General features: G+C 38.4%; 1 protein-coding gene across 9 annotated transcripts in view; it reads left to right on the top strand.

Annotated features, from left to right (window-relative positions):
* Window positions 1–18,119, top strand: part of INVS (inversin) — a 214,831-nt gene that overhangs the window by 141,422 nt on the left and 55,290 nt on the right. For all 9 annotated transcript variants that reach the window (XR_008375330.1, XR_008375335.1, XM_053567537.1 and 6 more), the window contains 3 exons: window positions 1,016–1,245; window positions 8,758–8,864; window positions 12,588–12,800. Coding sequence is in view for 7 of the 9 variants with exons in the window: in XM_053567537.1 (XP_053423512.1) it covers window positions 1,016–1,245; window positions 8,758–8,864; window positions 12,588–12,800 (550 nt within the window). In the remaining 2 variants the exon portion in view is untranslated. The remainder of the gene's footprint in view (window positions 1–1,015; window positions 1,246–8,757; window positions 8,865–12,587; window positions 12,801–18,119) is intronic.

Raw genomic sequence — 18,119 nt, 5'->3', positions numbered from 1 at the left:
TAAAAGGTAGGAATTCTTGCATGCTCTGTTTGAAATAAACTTTATATGGCAAAAAGCCACACACGTAGAAGGATAAAAGGCATTAGGAACCTGGAGATCTACTCCTAGCTTCACTTGTTGTGAGTTGGTTTTAGAACAGTCACTTTACCTGCTTGATCCTCAGTTTCATTGTTTTTTAAATTTTTGAATAAATCTTATTTTTTAGAGCAGTTTTAGGTTTCACAGCAATACTGAGCAGATGGAAGAGAGAGTTCCCATACACCCTCTACCCCTGCATGTAGGCACAGTCTTCCTGACTGTGAGCGTCCCCACGGGACTGGTGCATTTGTTACAGTGGACGAACTTACATGCACAAGTCCTCATCACCCCAAATTCATAGTTTATATTAGGGTTCATTTTTTTTCTTTAGAGATAGGGCCTTGCCCTGTCACCTAGGCCAGACTGCGGTGGCATCATCATAACTCACTACAACCTCAGACTCCTGGGCTTAAGCAGTCCTCCCATCTCAGCCTCTCAAGTGGTTGGGACTATAGGCACACACCACCACATCTGGCTGGTTTTAGAGACGGGATCTGGATCTGTTTTCCAGCCTGGTCACCTTGACTTTTCATGGGGACTTCACTCTTGGTGTTGCACATTCTCTGGTACATGTACCCACCTTTATAGTATAGAGGAGTTTCACTGCCCTTGAGCACTTCATATTTTCTTTGTGTTTTAAATTTGGGATTAATGTGGGGGTACAGTTAGATTAGTTTGCATTTGTAAGGTTAAAGTTCAATTTGTAGGTGTGTCCCACACCTAGGCGCTGTGTGCCGTATACTGGGCAATGTAATAAAAGGGGAGTAATTTCTACCCTGACTGATTTACAGGCTTATTGTAAAAGTCCGAAGTAGACAATGTATGTGGAAGCATTTCCATCAGAGTAAAGCATTTAAGGGACTGTTTTTTAAACATTTATCCTTTTTGATAAATGCTATTGATATGAGACATTTTCATTATATTTTTGCTTTTCCAGGTGGGGCAAGGGTAGATCTAGTTGACCAAGACGGACATTCTCTTCTACATTGGGCAGCACTGGGAGGAAATGCTGATGTTTGTCAGATATTGATAGAAAATAAAATCAACCCGAATGTGCAAGACTATGCGGGAAGAACCCCTTTGCAATGTGCTGCATATGGAGGATACATCAACTGCATGGCCGTGCTAATGGAGAACAACGCGGACCCTAACATTCAAGACAAAGAGGTGGGAACTCTGGCTCTTCTCTTTATTAAGTTTGCTTAAAAGAGTTTAGAGGATTTCTTCTGTGCTATAAACTCGAGTAAAACAGCAATTTACCAAAACGAAGAGATCACCCACAAGTCCATCTGTTAATTATGAAATTTATTTGTCCATGTTCTCTTCTGTTCTCATCGATATTGATATATAATTTAACATAGTCAAATAGACAAGGAATAATTTTGTGGCTTTTACAAAAAATTACATATGCATAGAAGTATACATATACTATAATGTGATTTTAAAACATTTTATTTACTTAAAATTATCACCAATATTTTCTCATTTGATATATAATCCTTTTCATACTTATGAATGCTTAATATTCCAAAGTTCTAAGAGCTTTATGTTTAATAGTTCATTCCATCCTCACAGCAACCTATAAAGTAGTACTATTATTTTCTCATTTTATAAATAAGGAAATTAAAGTTCATATAAGTTTAAGTAGTTGCCCCAAGGTGATCTTGACTAGGGTTAGGGGAGTCAGGACCTAAACTATGTTTTTGATCCAAATTTTAAAATAAAATAAGCAACCTATTGCTGGATGCTTTTTCATTATTAAGATTTGTTCATTCTGAAGAGAAACTAGAGCATTGCTTCTTCATTATTATAGATAATGTTACAATAATCATCTTTGTGCATTTAACTTTTTTCTTTTAGATTATTCTCTTAGGATAATTCTCTCAAGTGACATTATTGAATCAAAGCAAAGAGGGATATATGAGTGTGACTAGGATCCGATATATACTACCAAACTGATTAAAGGAATAGGTTAATCTGTACATCTCCAGCTAATTATTTTAACTCTTAGATATGATTTTTTCCCAAGTCAGAAAATGCATTCTCTATTCATTCATTCAACAAATCATTATCAAGATTGTTATCATGTATAAAAGTAACACAATTAAAAATAAATAAAAATATGGTCCTGTCCTTATGTTATTAAGAATGCATCTTTTATACTTTACAGTACCTTTTATACTTTACCAAGTTGCCAGTGTTGTCAGATTGTTTATGTAGATCAGTGATTTTCAAGTGGTGTGCTGCAGCACACTGGTGTGCCATGTACCCCATAAATGCAGTAAAGCACACAGTTATGATCTAATAAAAATAAATAAATTTCCCTAAGTGATCCCCCCAAAAAAGAAAATTTTTAAAGATCATTAATTATTTTTGAAAGAAATTCAAAACACAGTAAGTATACATATCAAAATTAAAACCTCTTTAAATTGATTATACAAGTATACTATTGTTATGATAAATAAATATTTTATTGTTATAATAAATACCAGCTTATTTCTAAAGTGGGTGGGGTATAGCCTTGAAAAACAAAGTTTTGGAACATGTCCATAGACAGTGCAACTTGACAAGGATTTGCCCCAGTGAACACCAGTATATGTTGAAATCGTCTGAAGTGAATGAAGACTTATGGGTGAGCAATCCCTTGTTGCACCTAATAAGCAAGTGTAGCTTATACTGAATGTCTCATACAGTTCTGTCTAGGTTTGAAATAGTGAAATATTTAGACTCAGCTACCTTGCAAAGCATAGTTTTGAAAATTTTCTTACTGTGTTTAATTAATACCAGTATTTTTTTTCAAAAGTATGAGTTGTTTACTTATTTATTTTTATTATTTTTGATTTGGCATTTTTTATTTTTATTATATAGCATTCAATTAAAATGGACAAGTTTTTAGTAAAGAAAAAAATTAAAAGATGACAATAGTGTGTCGAATATTGCTTCATCAAGTAACTCAGCAACTAAATTAAAAACAATTAGTTGTTGGCTTGGCGCCTGTAGCTCAGCGACTAGGACGCCAGCCACATACACTGGAGCTGGCTGGTTCGAATCCAGCCTGGGCCTGCCAAACAACAATGGCAACTCCAACCAAAAAATGGCTGGGCGTTGTGGCAGGCGCCTATAGTCCCAGCGACTTGGAAGACCGAGGCAAGAGAATCACTTAAGCCCAAGAGGTTGAGGTTGCTATGAGCTGTGACGCTACAGCACTCTACCCAGGGTGACATAGTGAGACTCTGTCTCAAAAATAAATAAATAAATAAAATAAAATAAAAATAAAATTTAAAAACAAAAAACAATTAGTTGTCAATATAATGAGGATTATTTAGCATTCAGTTTCATACATAGTAAAGGAAGTCCACCACATCCGTAATTTGTGGCAAAACATTAGCAATTGAAGCTATGGTTCCTAGCTTCAACTTCTAATTAAAGTGACATTTGCAATCCAGACATTCCCACTTGTCTGAAAAGCCAGTGGAATATTTCAAATGACTTGCACTCAGTAATACTGAAAAACTACGGACCAAATATAAAACAATATCAGATAAAGCACAAGAAGTGAGTTACACAGTCGCAGAAACCATAGCTAGGAAAATGAAATCTCATACAATTGCAGAATGTTATTTTATCGGCTTGCTGTACAATTGTACAACAATGTTTGGAGAAGAATACAAAAAGGACATTTTAAAAATTCTTTCAGATAATACAGTTTCTTGACATATTAAGGATTTATCTGAAAATATAGAATTTCTTTTTTTGGGGGGGAGCAGTTTTTTGTGGGGTGGGGTTTGAACCCACCACCTCCAGTATATGGGGCCAGCGCCCTACTCCTTGAGCCACAGGTACGGCCCAGAAAATATAGAATTTCAAGTAATATATTTCACCTCAAAGAAGTACACATGTTTGCAATTCAGTTGGATGAATCTACTAAAGTCATTGGTAAACCCCAACTTTTTTAGCATTCATTAGATTTGTATATAAAGAAGAAATCATAGAACAGTTTTTATTTTGTCAGCCACTTCAAACAACAACAAAGGGCCAAGATATTTTGGATTTGATCAATAATTACTTTAGTTCTAATAACTTGTCTTGGGACTCCTGCATAAATATTTGTACGGATGGAGCCCCATCTATGTCCAGAGGTATAAAAGGATTTGTTACACTTGTGCAAAGAAAGAATACAAAAATTATTTTTACACACTGTTTTCTACACAGAGAAGTGCTAGCATCAAAATCTTTAGTGTCTGAATTATAAAAGTTCCTATACAACACTATTAAAATTATTAATTGCATAAAAGGCAGGCCGCTATAATCAAGATTATTTGCAGGATTATGTTCCTCAGTGGATGCTTCTCATTGGCAGCTTCCTGCATTCGGAAGTGAAACTGTTAGCTCCAGGAAGAGTTCTGTCAAGATTTTATGAATTTAAAAGAAGTTATCAACCTTTTAAAAAGTGCAGCATTCTAAATTTGGTGATTTAGTTTATATCGAGGTTTGGTGTGATAAAGTTGCATTCCTCGCAGATTTATTTCAGCATTTGAATCCTCTTATTAAGAGTATGCAGGGAAATCATGAAAATATTTCACATCTACAGATAAAAGTAATGCTTTCAGAGAAAAATTACTGCCTGGAAGGAAAGGATTAAAAGAGAAAATGCGGTAGAAATGTTTGAACTAGTGAAAAGGTATAAATTGGATAAAAATCTTATTGAACGAATTTTAGAAACTTTAGATTTATTGTACATAAATTTTGAAAAATATTTCCCTGTACCTACACTTGACATATGGTTTCTGGATTTGGTGAGAAATCCCTTTAAGTGCATGTATGTCAGCAAATTTAAGTATTACAGAAGAGAAAGAGTTAACAGAAATAAGAAATAACAGAGGATAGCGATTAAAATATTCAACAACAGATATTACAACCTTTTGGTTATCTCTCAAGGGTGAATTTCCACATATTACAAAAAAAGCAATAGAAATACTTCTGTTCTCAATGTCATGTTTATGTGAAAGACGCTTTTCTTCAACGAAGACTATTAAAAACAAAAATCGATCACAGCTAGAATCCTTGGAAGAAGATTTAAGAGTATGCCTGTCCAAAATTCAACCTTGCAAAGAAGATATTGGTTGAATTTCTCAGAAGAAACCTTGGGTTTCTCAACCTTCCTAATGCCCTGGCCCTTTAATACAGTTTCTGTGGGTTGTGACCCACAGGTTGAGAACCACTGTTCTAAAAAAGGTTGAGCTCAGATATCTCATTAAGTTTGAAATTATAAACAAAAATATAAAGTGTTTTTAAGAATTTTAATTGTTAAGCCCAGGAGTTGGAGGTTGCTGTGAGCTGTGTGACGCCACGGCACTCTACCGAGGGCCATAAAGTGAGACTCTGTCTCTACAAAAAAAAAATAAAATAATAAAATAAAATAAAAAAAAAAAAAGAATTTTAATTGTTACCTTTTTATTACAAATTATAATAAATGGTTTTATTTTTTGATCCTGATGGTGCATTTTGTTTGTGTTAATAAACAAATAAAGGTGTATTCTTTTTTTTTAACATTTTTTTTCATCAACATAATTTAAGTGTGCCACAGAAGTTTGACTATAGGTTCAAGTGAGACAAAAACAGATGAAAAACATTGATGTAAATAAGGCTGCTTTCTAGTTCTGTTTGTTTTTATGTGTATTGTTTTGGATTCTCTACATTACTAATCAGGCTGTCTGTGGATAATAACTTTTTTTTTACAAAAACATTTTTTTTTTTGTCCTAATGCCTTTCATTTCTTTGTCTTCCCTTATTTTATTAGCTAGGAACTCTAATACAGTGTGACTAGAATTGGTAATAATTGGCATCTTTAATTCTGGCTTCTCCGAGGGCAAGCTTTCAATGTTTTGCCATTGACTATGATATTTGCTATAGCTTTCCTTATATTCCTAATTGCTATGAGGTTTTTTTATGTCATAATTAGACTTTTGTCAAAATCTGTTTATGTCTCTATCAATAAGATCAATTTATTTTTTTCCTCTTTTTTATTACTGTGGTGTATTACATTGATTTTTCTTCCAGTGTTAATCCACACTCACTTTCCTGGAGTAAGCTCCACTTACGTTGTGCTACATACTTTTATATGTTGATGATTTTATTTCCTAATATTTTAAGATTTTTACATCTATGTTTATGAGAGATATTATCCAATAATTTTTCTTTCTTTCAAGGTAATGTTGATCTTTTTTTTTTGTAGAGACAGAGTCTCACTTTATGGCCCTCGGTAGAGTGCCGTGGCCTCACACAGCTCACAGCAACCTCCAACTCCTGGGCTTAGGCGATTCTCTTGCCTCAGCCTCCCGAGTAGCTGGGACTACAGGCGCCCGCCATAACGCCCGGCTATTTTTTTGGTTGCAGTTTGGCCGGGGCCGGGTTTGAACCCACCACCCTTGGTATATGGGGCCGGCGCCTTACCGACTGAGCCACAGGCGCCGCCCCGTAATGTTGATCTTATAAAAAGAGTTAAGAAGTAGTCCCTCTTTTCTTATTCTCTAGAAGAGTTTATATAAGATTGGTGTTACTTCTTTTTTAAATGTTTAGAAGAATTTCCTATTGAAGTAATATGGTCTTGGCATTTGGTGTTTGTTGTCTGGTGTTTGCACTTATCTTTATTATTTCCTGCCATTCACTTTCCTTAGCTTTGATTTACTAATTTTTCTGACATTCTTTCAATAAAAGTTTAAATCATTGATTTCATTTCAATGTTCTTTCCTAATGTATGTATTAAAGTATGCTTATTTTAAGCACTGCTTCAGCTGTATGCTACAAGTTTAACTTATACCTTTACTTTCATTCAGTTCAAATAATTTGAACTTCTATTTTGATTTATTCTGTGATGCATGGATTATTTAAAAGGATATTGTTTAATTTCTAGGCTGTTAAGCATTTTCTCATTATTTTTTAAAATTGTATTTAAAATTCCTGCTATAACAAACAGCAGCTGAGAGCAACACAAATTTGTTATCTTACTGTTAATGGGTATCAGAAGCCCAAAATAGTCTTGGGGGCCTTAAAGGAGAATTCATTTCCTTGACTTTTCCAGCTTCCTGAGGCTGCTCACATTCCTCGGCTCATGGTCTTTTTTCTTCCAGTGTTGGTTGAGTCCTCTCACTGTATCCTTCTGACACTCACCTTCCCATCTCCTTCTTTCTCTTATAAAGATTTTTGTGATTACATGTGGGTCACTACAAAAGTTTTGAGACAAACTGCGTTATGGTTCATTATTTCACTTTCAAGAAACACAGTCAACAGTATCCTTTCTTATTCACCAGTGCAAGTTTTAACTTGCTCAGTTTATCAGCATTACTGAGAGGGCTTCATTTGTTTCCGTCCAGGCAGATTTTATGGTTCTTGATTTTTGTGCATCTCAAAACCTTTGTAACATCCTATGTATCAGGCCTACCTGGATGATCCAGGATAATCGCCCGCATCTCAAAGTCATCTGATTAGCAACCTTAATTCTACCTTAACTGTCCTTTTCCATATAACATCTTCACGGGTACCAGGAATTAGGATGTGGAGGTTTTTACAAGACAGTGCATTTTTTTCTTTTTTTTTTTTTTGTGGTTTATGGCCGGGGCTGGGTTTGAACCCGCCACCTCCGGCATATGGGACTGGCGCCCTACTCCTTGAGCCACAGGCGCCACCCTTGAGACTTTCTTTATGATCAATTTTGAAAAGTGCTGCCATTCTGCATTGCCGTTGTTGGCTGCAGTGCTCTGTGTCTGTCCTCTGGGGCCAGTTCCTCAATTGTGTGTGTAGGTCTTCTGTAAGTGTGCCGCCCTTCCGTTTGTTCTGTCAACTGTCATGAAAGATGGGTTAAACCCTCCAACTACGATTATAGATTGACCATCTTCCCTTTTATCAATTTTTGTCCTATATATGTATAAGCTGTGTTATTATATGTGTACAGATTTAGGATTGTGATATCTTCCTCATTAACTTCTTTTTTTTTTTTTTTTGTAGAGACAGAGTCTCACTTTATAGCCCTCGGTAGAGTGCCGTGGCCTCACACAGCTCACAGCAACCTGCAGCTCCTGGGCTTAAGCGATTCTCTTGCCTCAGCCTCCCGAGTAGCTGGGACTACAGGCGCCCGCCACAGCACCCGGCTATTTTTGTTGTTGTTGTTGCAGTTTGGCCGGGGCTGGGTTTGAACCCGCCACCCTCGGCATATGGGGCCGGCGCCCTACTCACTGAGCCACAGGCGCCGCCCCCTCATTAACTTCTTTAACACTATGGACTATCCCTCTTTGTTTCTAGTAATGCTTTATCCCTTTATCTTTCGTGACAGTGAAATTTTTCAAGAATCAGGCCGTTTATTTTATAGAATTTGACTCAATTTGAGTTTGTCTTATGTTTTAACATAATTAGCTTCATGTTTCATATTTTTGGTCAGAATATCAACGTAAGTTATATTGAATCCTTCTCTGGGTGTCACCTCTGGAGACATGATGCTGCTTAACAGTGTGAGCTATGATCACTTGATTAAGATACTACCCGTTTTCTCTACTGTAGCTGTAATATTTCCCCTTTTGTAATTACTTTGAGGAGAGAATTGCTTATATTTTTGAGTTAGCATAAATAACCATATGTCCAAAAATACTTACTCCAGACGTCCTTGATTTTTATTCATTCCTGCAGGGAAGAACAGCTTTGCACTGGTCCTGTAACAATGGATACCTTGATGCCATTAAATTACTACTAGACTTTGCTGCTTTCCCTAATCAGATGGAAAACAATGAGGAGAGGTAAGCTATTGATAAAAAATAGTATAACAGTGTTCATCTTACAACCTTTCTGCTAGATTGAAAAAATCTGAAGTTTAAATATGGAATTATAAATTATAGGTATATTCATAAGGAAACACTACACTAAGCAATTCTGAACCAGAAGCAATAAGCAAAATTTCCTTGAAACGTTGATTTAAATTCATGGGATTAATAGCTGTTCAGAACTTTAGATATTACAGAGGACAAGCTCACATTTTGCAGATGAGGAAACTTTAGACCTTTTTCTGGCTGTGGCTAGCATAAGGTCAGTGAAGTTAACCTCCAACTCTTGGGCTCAAGTGATTCTCTTGCCTCATCCTCCAAAGTAGCTCAGACTACAGGCATCCGCCACAACACCCAGCTATTTTTCTCTTAGTGACAGGGTCTCGCTTTTGCTCAGACTGGCCTTGAACCTGTGAACTCAAGGCAGTACACCACCTCAGCATCCCAAAGTGCTATGAGCCACTGCGCCGGGCCTCAAACATAAATTTCTTTTTTTTTTTAAGAGACAGAGTCTCACTTTGTCACCCTTGGTAGAGTTCTGTGGCAACCTCCAGTTCTTGGGCTTAGGTGGTTCTCCTGCCTCAGCCTCTTGAGTAGCTGGGACTACAGGTACCCACCACAATGCCTGGCTTTTTTTTTTTTTTTTTTTTGCAGTTTGGCCAGTGCTGGGTTCGAACTCGCCACCCTCGGTATGTGGGGCCAGCGCCCTACTCACTGAGCCACAGGCACTGCCCCAACATAGATTTCTTAAATAAAAGGTCCATAGAGTTATACTGGGGTTGTTGCCCAAGAACCCAGGTTCTTGTTTAAGAAAACAATGAAAAGAATGTTTTTGTAATTCCATTTCCATTTTTATGCTAACCCTTGAATTTCAGACCTAAGTAAGTGTTTACTCCTTCCTAGAATAAACGTACGTTGATTATAGAACAGAAGACTGAAGGAAAAATCCACCTAACTGTACTGCCAACCTATAGATAAAAAGAGACAGTAACAATATTCCAGTCTTCCTTAGTGACTCATCAGCAATGCACCTTGATGGACAAACGTCAGGGCTTGGCACTTTCTTTTATGTTTATTGGCATTCCAGTTTAGGCATTCTGCTCATCCCCTCAGACCATTCCCACATGGCAAGTCCAATTGCATCTTACCTCTTGTCTCCATCTGCTTTGTTTCCTGGCCGGTTACCATCACTGTTGTGCTAATTTTTACTTCTCAGGTATTCACGCTAACCAGTTGATGTACTGGCTCAGACATACGTTATGCCACCTGACGCTGACTTTCAGTTAATAACTGACAGCTCTCACATCAATGGAAATATTCTATAGCATTCGGATGTTTCTATATTGAATTTGGGATGAAGAAAGATTCAGTAGTAATAGTCACTGTGGTCTGTTGCTTAAACACTAGATAAGGACATTAATATTTAAACCTTGTTAGATGTTGTGTCTCTTTGAATCAAAAATTGAGAATCCTGATTTGAATAAACCAACTGCAAAAACATTTTTTGAGAGAACTCAGGAAATTTTATTATGTAGTGGGCATGAGGTTTTACTAAGGCATTCCTGTTAATTTTGTTATAGAACAATGACATCGTGACTGGGCTATAATATTTAATAGGTGAATACTGAAGTGGACAGAGATTAAGTGATAGGATTTCTGAGATTTGCTGTAAAATACGTTAGCAAAGATAAAAAGGAAGATGTTAGATGAAGCAAATGTAGCAAAAAGTTATGAAATTAGGGTGATTAGTGTATAGAGGGTTATTATACTATTCTCTCCCTCTTTTTTTTGAGGCAGAGTCTCACTCTGTCACCCTGGGTAGATAAGAGCGACATCATCATAGCTTACAGCAACCTCAAATTCCTAGGCTCAAGAGATTCTCTTGCCCTGGGCTCCCAGTAGCTGTAACGATAGGTGTGTGGCATCACTCCAGACTGCTGGGATTGTAGACATGAGCCACCGTACCCAGCTCTCTCTACCCTTTAATGTTGGAAATTTCTGGTAATAAAAATAGGTTTTTTAAATATAATTTAAAAAATTAAGATGCAATTTTCAACCTAGAAATGGCCTGAGAGACCTAGTTCTTCTCTTCTTCCTCTCCACTTTTACAGATGAGGATACAGAAGCTCAGACAAGTTGAGAGAATGCTCAGGGTCACATGGGTCTTCTGACTCCCACTCCAGCATTCTTTGGGGTATAATACGCAACATGTTATTCTTTTTGTCATATTTGTAGGTAAAGGCATAGTTTACCTTGAATTTTATTTCATAAGTCACATTTTGATAATCCCATTTATATACTATGTAAATATATCAATAATTATAGAACAGTTATCAAGCTTACTAAATATATATGTTGTTTGTACATTGGTTTTAGAAACAGTTTTATTCTGTAAAAAACATATTCAATAATTGCTACATGTGTTGTAGAGGATTATAGAACTGGGAAATATGATCTTAGTTCTAATCTGCATTCTGTAGAAACCAGTTGCTTTGGCAAGTTGCCTAACCCTTCTGGGTTTACTTATTCATTTATAAAATGAAGATGCTGAACTAAATTACCTCTAAAATTCAATTTAACTCTACTCTTGGTTGTTTGATGCCTTTATGATAACTTTTTCCACCACAGAAAGTATAGTTATAAAAGATATTGTGGAATATATAGTAATTTTTTTAATTCTTCTGACTTTACAAAATGCTATCCACTTATAGATAATGTTTTAAAGTTTATATAGGCACCTCTATTTATAATCTGTGGTTCCTGAGTGGCAAATTGAGCTGCCCTAATATGGGGGTTCCTTAATTTCAGCATTTGGGGCTTCCTTCCAAACTCAGGGTTCCATTACTCAAATGACCAAACCACCCTAACATGCAAAGTCTCTTTCTTTTATGTCTAACCCCAACCCCTTAAGTGAGTTTTAAACAGAGATCATTTGTTTTAACCATTGGATGGTTTTCTGTGTTTAATCATGCATCCATATAATCATCGTTTTTTCCACCTCATCAATCACCTGATTATTTCTCCAACACCTCTGTTGTTGCACTGGACTAGTCATAGTCACCCCAGGAGGAATTAGCAGGAGTGGCAGTCGTTAGGTGGTCATAAATACTAGTGGGTCCTATGGAAACAATATTTATGATAACCAAACCAAGCAGCAATGCTAACGTTTATTAGCTCTTCCTTTATGCCAGGTACAATTCCCTTCTTTTTACATTTATATTCCATTTTCTCCTCATTCAAAGTCTGGGACGTATTATCTTATTTAAAAGATGAGGGAAGCTGGGGCTTAGAAACATCAAATAAGTCATGTATGAAGTAACAGTCATCATTCTCATTGTTGGAAGGTAGAATTTGGGGCTATTCGGGGGCTTTAATTTTGGTACTGTTAGCAAATTTGAATTCTGAAAATATCATTTTTATAAAGTAATGTTCCCAATAGCCCAAATTTGTGAGCCAGTGAGCCAAACTCAGGAATCGACATGGTTAGCAGGATAAAACACCTGACCCCTAGCTGTATGCAACCTTGTTCTATGCCTGTCGGAGGAAAGAGGTACAGCCCTGCTATAGAGAAGATGGCTTCCCCTGGGAAATATCCCACATCTTAGAATGAAGTTTTCTTCTGCTCCATAATAATATTGCTAAGTTAACTGTGCCTTGAATTGCTTTCTAAAACTCAACAAAACAAATCTTCTGCTTCAGATACACACCCCTTGATTATGCTTTGCTTGGTGAGCGCCATGAAGTGATCCAGTTCATGTTGGAGCACGGCGCCCTGTCCATCGCAGCCATACAAGACATTGCTGCCTTCAAAATCCAAGCTGTCTACAAAGGGTACAAGGTCAGAAAAGCTTTCAGAGACCGGAAAAATCTCCTCATGAAGCATGAACAGTTGAGAAAAGATGCGGCTGCCAAGTAAGTTTGAACTGTGGAGATTGAGTCAGGGTGGAAGGGGGTGTGGGATAGGAGTGGTCAAGAGAGGAAAGATTCTGAATTACTTTTGCTCCTTACATCTGGGTCACCTCTCTCCTTCTGCGCAGCACCCCCATCTCCTAGGGCCTGAGGCTGCAGTGCAGGATAGACGCCCTAGCCCCTCCTTGGTGGCTGTTCCTCTAGATCAGTGGCTGATATTTCAGCCCAGAGACAAAGCACTGCCCGCCCACCCATGGCAAGGAGTTGGGGGCAGGACTGCCTCCTACAGTAAGCTATAGAGATAACCTCTGTTTTCACCTTCCCTGCCTTTCCAAAAGAAACTTATGCCAATATCTAGCCTACTTTCACTGGACCAACCTAAGTTTAGTTTTAATTTAATAAAAGCAACCAACTTGTATAAATTACTTGCTCTCCTCCTCCCATTTCTTAATAAATCTGTACTAAATAAAGCAATTTATTCTGTAAATAGTGACTGAATGCCTGTTACACCATACAAAACTCTTGGCTAACACCTAGGGAGAAAATGGTGTCTAAAAAAGCAAAATCCCCACTTTAGAGACTTCATGTTTGTTTGGACAATGATACAAAATATACAAAATAGCCATTTTGTGCTAATTACACGTTGTGATTATTTCACATAAATAATTGATTTGAGAGTATGCTTTAGTTTCTTTGATACCTATGTTAGGGAAAAAGAATTTTCAGTAGCAATACAGATATAAAAACCTTCAATGATAAAGACGTGGGCAGGCAGATTCTTGAAGGATAACTTCCTGACCGTATGCTAAATGTTTCCAATTCTCAAGTTCTTCCAACTCTCAAATCTTTCTACATCTTGCCCACAAGGGGAAAGCTTAAGTGTAATAAACAACCATTAGAAGTAATAATAAGAGGGCGGCGCCTGTGGCTCAGTGAGTAGGGCGCCAGCCCCATATGCCGAGGGTGGTGGGTTCAAACTGCAACAAAAAAATAGCCGGGCGTTGTGGCGGGCGCCTGTAGTCCCAGCTACTCAGGAGGCTGAGGCAGGAGAATTGCGTAAGCCCAAGAGTTAGAGGTTGCTGTGAGCCGTGTGACGCCACGGCACTCTACCCGAGGGAGGTACAGTGAGACTCTGTCTCTACAAAAAAAAAAAAAGAAGTAATAATAAGAGGCAAGATAGATAGCACTATGTATTGGAGTACGAGTCATAACGTCAGCCTGCAGTACATGAGATTGACAGAAATACATCATCTTCTGTGACTTTGAAGCTACTGAAATAGATGGCATACTAGGAAGTATTACCTTGTACCCTTTTTTTTATTTTTTTTGGAGACAGAGTCTCACTGTGTCACCCCGGCTAGAGTACAATGGCATTGTCATAGCTCACTACAACCTCAGCATCCTGGGGCTCAGGTGATCCTCCTGCCTTAGCCTCCCAAGAGGCTGGTACTAGGGTACATATCATGATGCCAGTGGCATTGTCATACCTCACTGCAACCTCAACCTCCTGAGCTCAAGCAGTTCTCCTGCCTTAGCCTCCCATGCAGCTGGGACTACAGGCACACACCATGATTCTCGGCTACACATTCTATTTTTCTGTAGAGACAGAGGTCTCAATCTTGCTCAGGCTGAATTTGAACTCCTGCCTTCAAGTAATCTTCCCGCCTTGGCCTCCTGGAGTGCTCGGAGCCACTGCACCCAGCCCTTGTACTGTCATCTTAATAAGGCTCTCTTCTCTTCACTTTTGACAAATAATCTAGTATTAACCTAAAAGTCACTACCCACCTCTTTTTCCAGCCTTCTTATAAGTTTCCTGCATGTGAGTGACAGACAACTCTGAGTAGGTAATGCACATGACAAATTATCCTGAGTTGCAAGTAAATATTCTCTGGAGGGGACAGAGTTGTATTTGTTGTATTTCCTTTTGCTGATATTTCTGTAAACTCCAATTTAATGTATGAGAATCTGTTTTTAGAATTTGAAGTCGTATCTGCCTAAATATGAGGTGGCACTCTACAAAGGCACCTGACTAACTTTGTATGTCCCCCCCCAAAGGAATGTATTAATCCAAACACATTTTACCTCATTATTAGGAAAAGGGCCCTAGAGTCCTCCTTTTCCTTTCCAGCAGAATAGAGCCCTGGATTCAAACCCAGCCTCCAAAATGTACTTGTGATGATTTGAACACAGCATTTCTCTTTGGGCCTTAATTTCTTCATCTGAAAAACATGACAAATTAGACTAGTTGATTTCTAGGCACCCCACAGTTCTGCAGAGGGACCCCGGAGCTTTGTTCAGTGTGATCTACAGACCCTTCTTCCTCTTCTTTGTCTTTGCTGCTGCCAGAGTCAAATCTGAGCTGGGAACTAAGACCCTATTTATAAGATTTCCTTTATAGGGGAAGGGGTGTAAAATATTGATGTGCCTAAATATATAGTGGTTTATTTACATACTTTTTCCCTAAAATGGACTTTTGTGATTCCTAGTCCACAGGGTATGAACTAACAAAGCGATCTAGGAAACATTAGTCCAAATCCCTCTCTAGTTCTTATCCTAATTAGCTCCACTACTATGGAAGACAGGGCCTCTGTGTTCTTAGTTTCTGAAGGTAATTTTAAAAAACCCTTTTAAATGGGAGCCATGCTGACTTGTGATAGTGTTTTTAAATTGCCAAAATAGAAAAACTGTAATCTCCTTTATTTTATTTCAATTACAATCTTTCCTTTGCTGAATGTTATTAGGAATAAACCAGTTTTTTATGGTTTAACCATCACTTCCTGTAGTCACTATAGTGTAAGTCCCCAAGGGAAAAAAAAAATTTTTTTGAGACAGAGTCTCACTATGTCTCTCTGGGTAGAGTGCCGTGGCATCACAGCTCATGGCAACTTCAAACTGTTGGGGTTAAATAATTCTCTTGCCTCAGCCTCCCAAGTAGCTGGGACTACAGGTACCCAGTACAACGCCGGCCATTTTTTTCTTGTTTTTGTTGTAGTTTAGCTGGCCTGTGCCGGGTTCGAACCTGCCAGCCCTGGTGCTTACGGCCGGCCCCCTAACCACTGTGCTATGGGTGCCAAGCCCTCAAGAAAAATATTTAAATGGCAGAGAAACTGATGGAATTTGCTTTAATTTTATTTCTCAAAAGTTATTTTTTAAAATCTGAGTCAGTATTTAATTTTGCTTTAAGAAACAAAAATCAGCATGCTAAGCTCACTGCTTGCTGCACATGGCGGAGTGAGGTGGCCCAGGCACAGCATGGCCCCTCGTGAGCCTTCCCAGTTTATCAGGTTGGGATGGCAGAAGTCACCTTCCTTAAAGGGAAGATGTGGAGGGAACTTAGGAAACTGAAAGGCATTTCTAATTTACTGATAAACTGGGAGAGAGAAATGTTGTAGTCGTATTTTCTAAGGCAGGTATTTTAGAAAACACTATTTAAGAAATATCCATCATCCGTTTAAGAGCACTTTATAACTCAAGCTGCATTACGTGTGCTGTTGCCAAAATGAACATTACTATAATTTTCCTGCCAAATCATACAGTTGAATGCACAGCAGTAAGACCGTATTTATGCTGATCAGCCTTCTTCCTTGAAGCTTCCTTTCTGCCAGATTCTGTCTTCACTCTAATCTCAGCTCTCCTCCATCTCTCCGACTCTCCCTGAACACCTTTTTAATTACACCATCTCCACACTGAAGTCAGCCCTGAAGGTGAACTCCTTAGGAGTCTACTCCTGCTGTACTTTTTTTTCTGGAATATACATCCTAAAACTCTTAAACTCTTAAAATTTAAATTAGTTCATCTCTACAGATGACCCCTTGATTTGTCTCGCATCTTGTCCTCCTAGAGCCCTAATCCCTATCTTCAGTTGCCTACTGGGCCATTTCCACTTTGTGTCTTTTTAAAGCCACTTGCCACCAGTTTCAACCACTGGGCATTTCCGTTTGTGTGTCCTGTTCTCACCATCACTTCAGACTCACAGTGTGAAACCCACCGCTCATCACCACAGTCTGTCTCTCTCTGTCTCCGAATCTCCTTGCTGGTGCTGCCACCACAGATCGCATGAATTCTTCATTTCAAATGTCCTTTTACATTCTTTCCTCTTTGCCGCCGCTCTACACAAGCCCTTACTCTTGAATACCAGCCATGACGCGAGGCTACACCCTTTGACATCCACTTCCACTTGTATTTCCGCGCCTCATTTCTCTCCGCCGCCACGGCCCTCCCACTCCTCATGCTCAATTGCTGTCTCAGCCATCTGGACTTTTTCATTTCTTCGTTCACCGTGCTTTCTGGGAGACCCATGTTTCTTTCTGGCTGGCATAGGTGATTGCATGTGTCTCGTAGAGTTACATTATCAAGTACAGTGTTGGTCATCCCATTCAGACTTTTGTTGTGCTAAAGTCTCTTCTGCAAAAAGTCTCAGTCAAGTAACAGCACATTCCATCCACGGAGGGTTCTGTCTGGCAAAAATTGTTTTCTACCTTTTGGTTTTGAAGCTACTCTTTGAAGCCAAAGAGGAAAGTCTAAATCCTTTTCTAGAAACCACCTTTCAGGCAAGTAAAGAAAGTGCTCCCGCCCCACCCCACCCCACAATGTGGGTCTCCTCTTTGCTTCCTACCTGACCTGGTCCAGCCTGCTCCCCAAATGTCACTAGGTTGTCAGTGCCTCTTTTCAGGGTTCACCCTCATGTCTGACTCTTCTGTTTACAAAGTCATCTGACACAGGGGCACTTACTTCCATGGCTCTACTTCATGCTATTCTACCTTTCTGAGCCTCAGTTTTTCATCAGTAACATGAAAAGAAAGTTTCTTAATCCAGGATGGGCTTTAGGCTCCCTGAATACCCTGAATATGCTGCCTGTATGCAGCATCTGTGTGTCAGGAATATATAGACATTTAGATTTTTTATCATATTCTCAAAGGGGATTCATGAGAATGGATAAAAAGATAAAAACTAAAAAATATATATATATATATATGTCTGAGGTCCTTCCCAGCTGTAACATTCTATAAGTCAGAGGTCTAAAGCACATCCCCTGGAAAGGAAGTTGAAGACCACGTGTTACTGTGTGTGTACATGCTTGATAATGTAAGTCTAAGAGACACACTAAGTAACCCTGTGTTACTTCATTATTCAGCACAGAAACTGACAGACCCCTAGACACCAGGCAACTCCAACAGAAGAGGTTAGAGCTAAACCTTTCTCGTCTCATGAGGTAATGTTTCCTCTCGCTGTAAATGTTCCAGCAGAAGTTGAATTATCATCTCTCTGGGATGTTATATAAGGAATTTTAAAGTCAACGTAAAGATTCCTTCTGAGTCAGAG

This window comes from Nycticebus coucang, chromosome 2, assembly GCF_027406575.1.
Source record: "Nycticebus coucang isolate mNycCou1 chromosome 2, mNycCou1.pri, whole genome shotgun sequence".
Lineage (NCBI taxonomy): Eukaryota > Metazoa > Chordata > Mammalia > Primates > Lorisidae > Nycticebus > Nycticebus coucang.
This window is presented reverse-complemented; position numbering and strand designations above follow the sequence as displayed.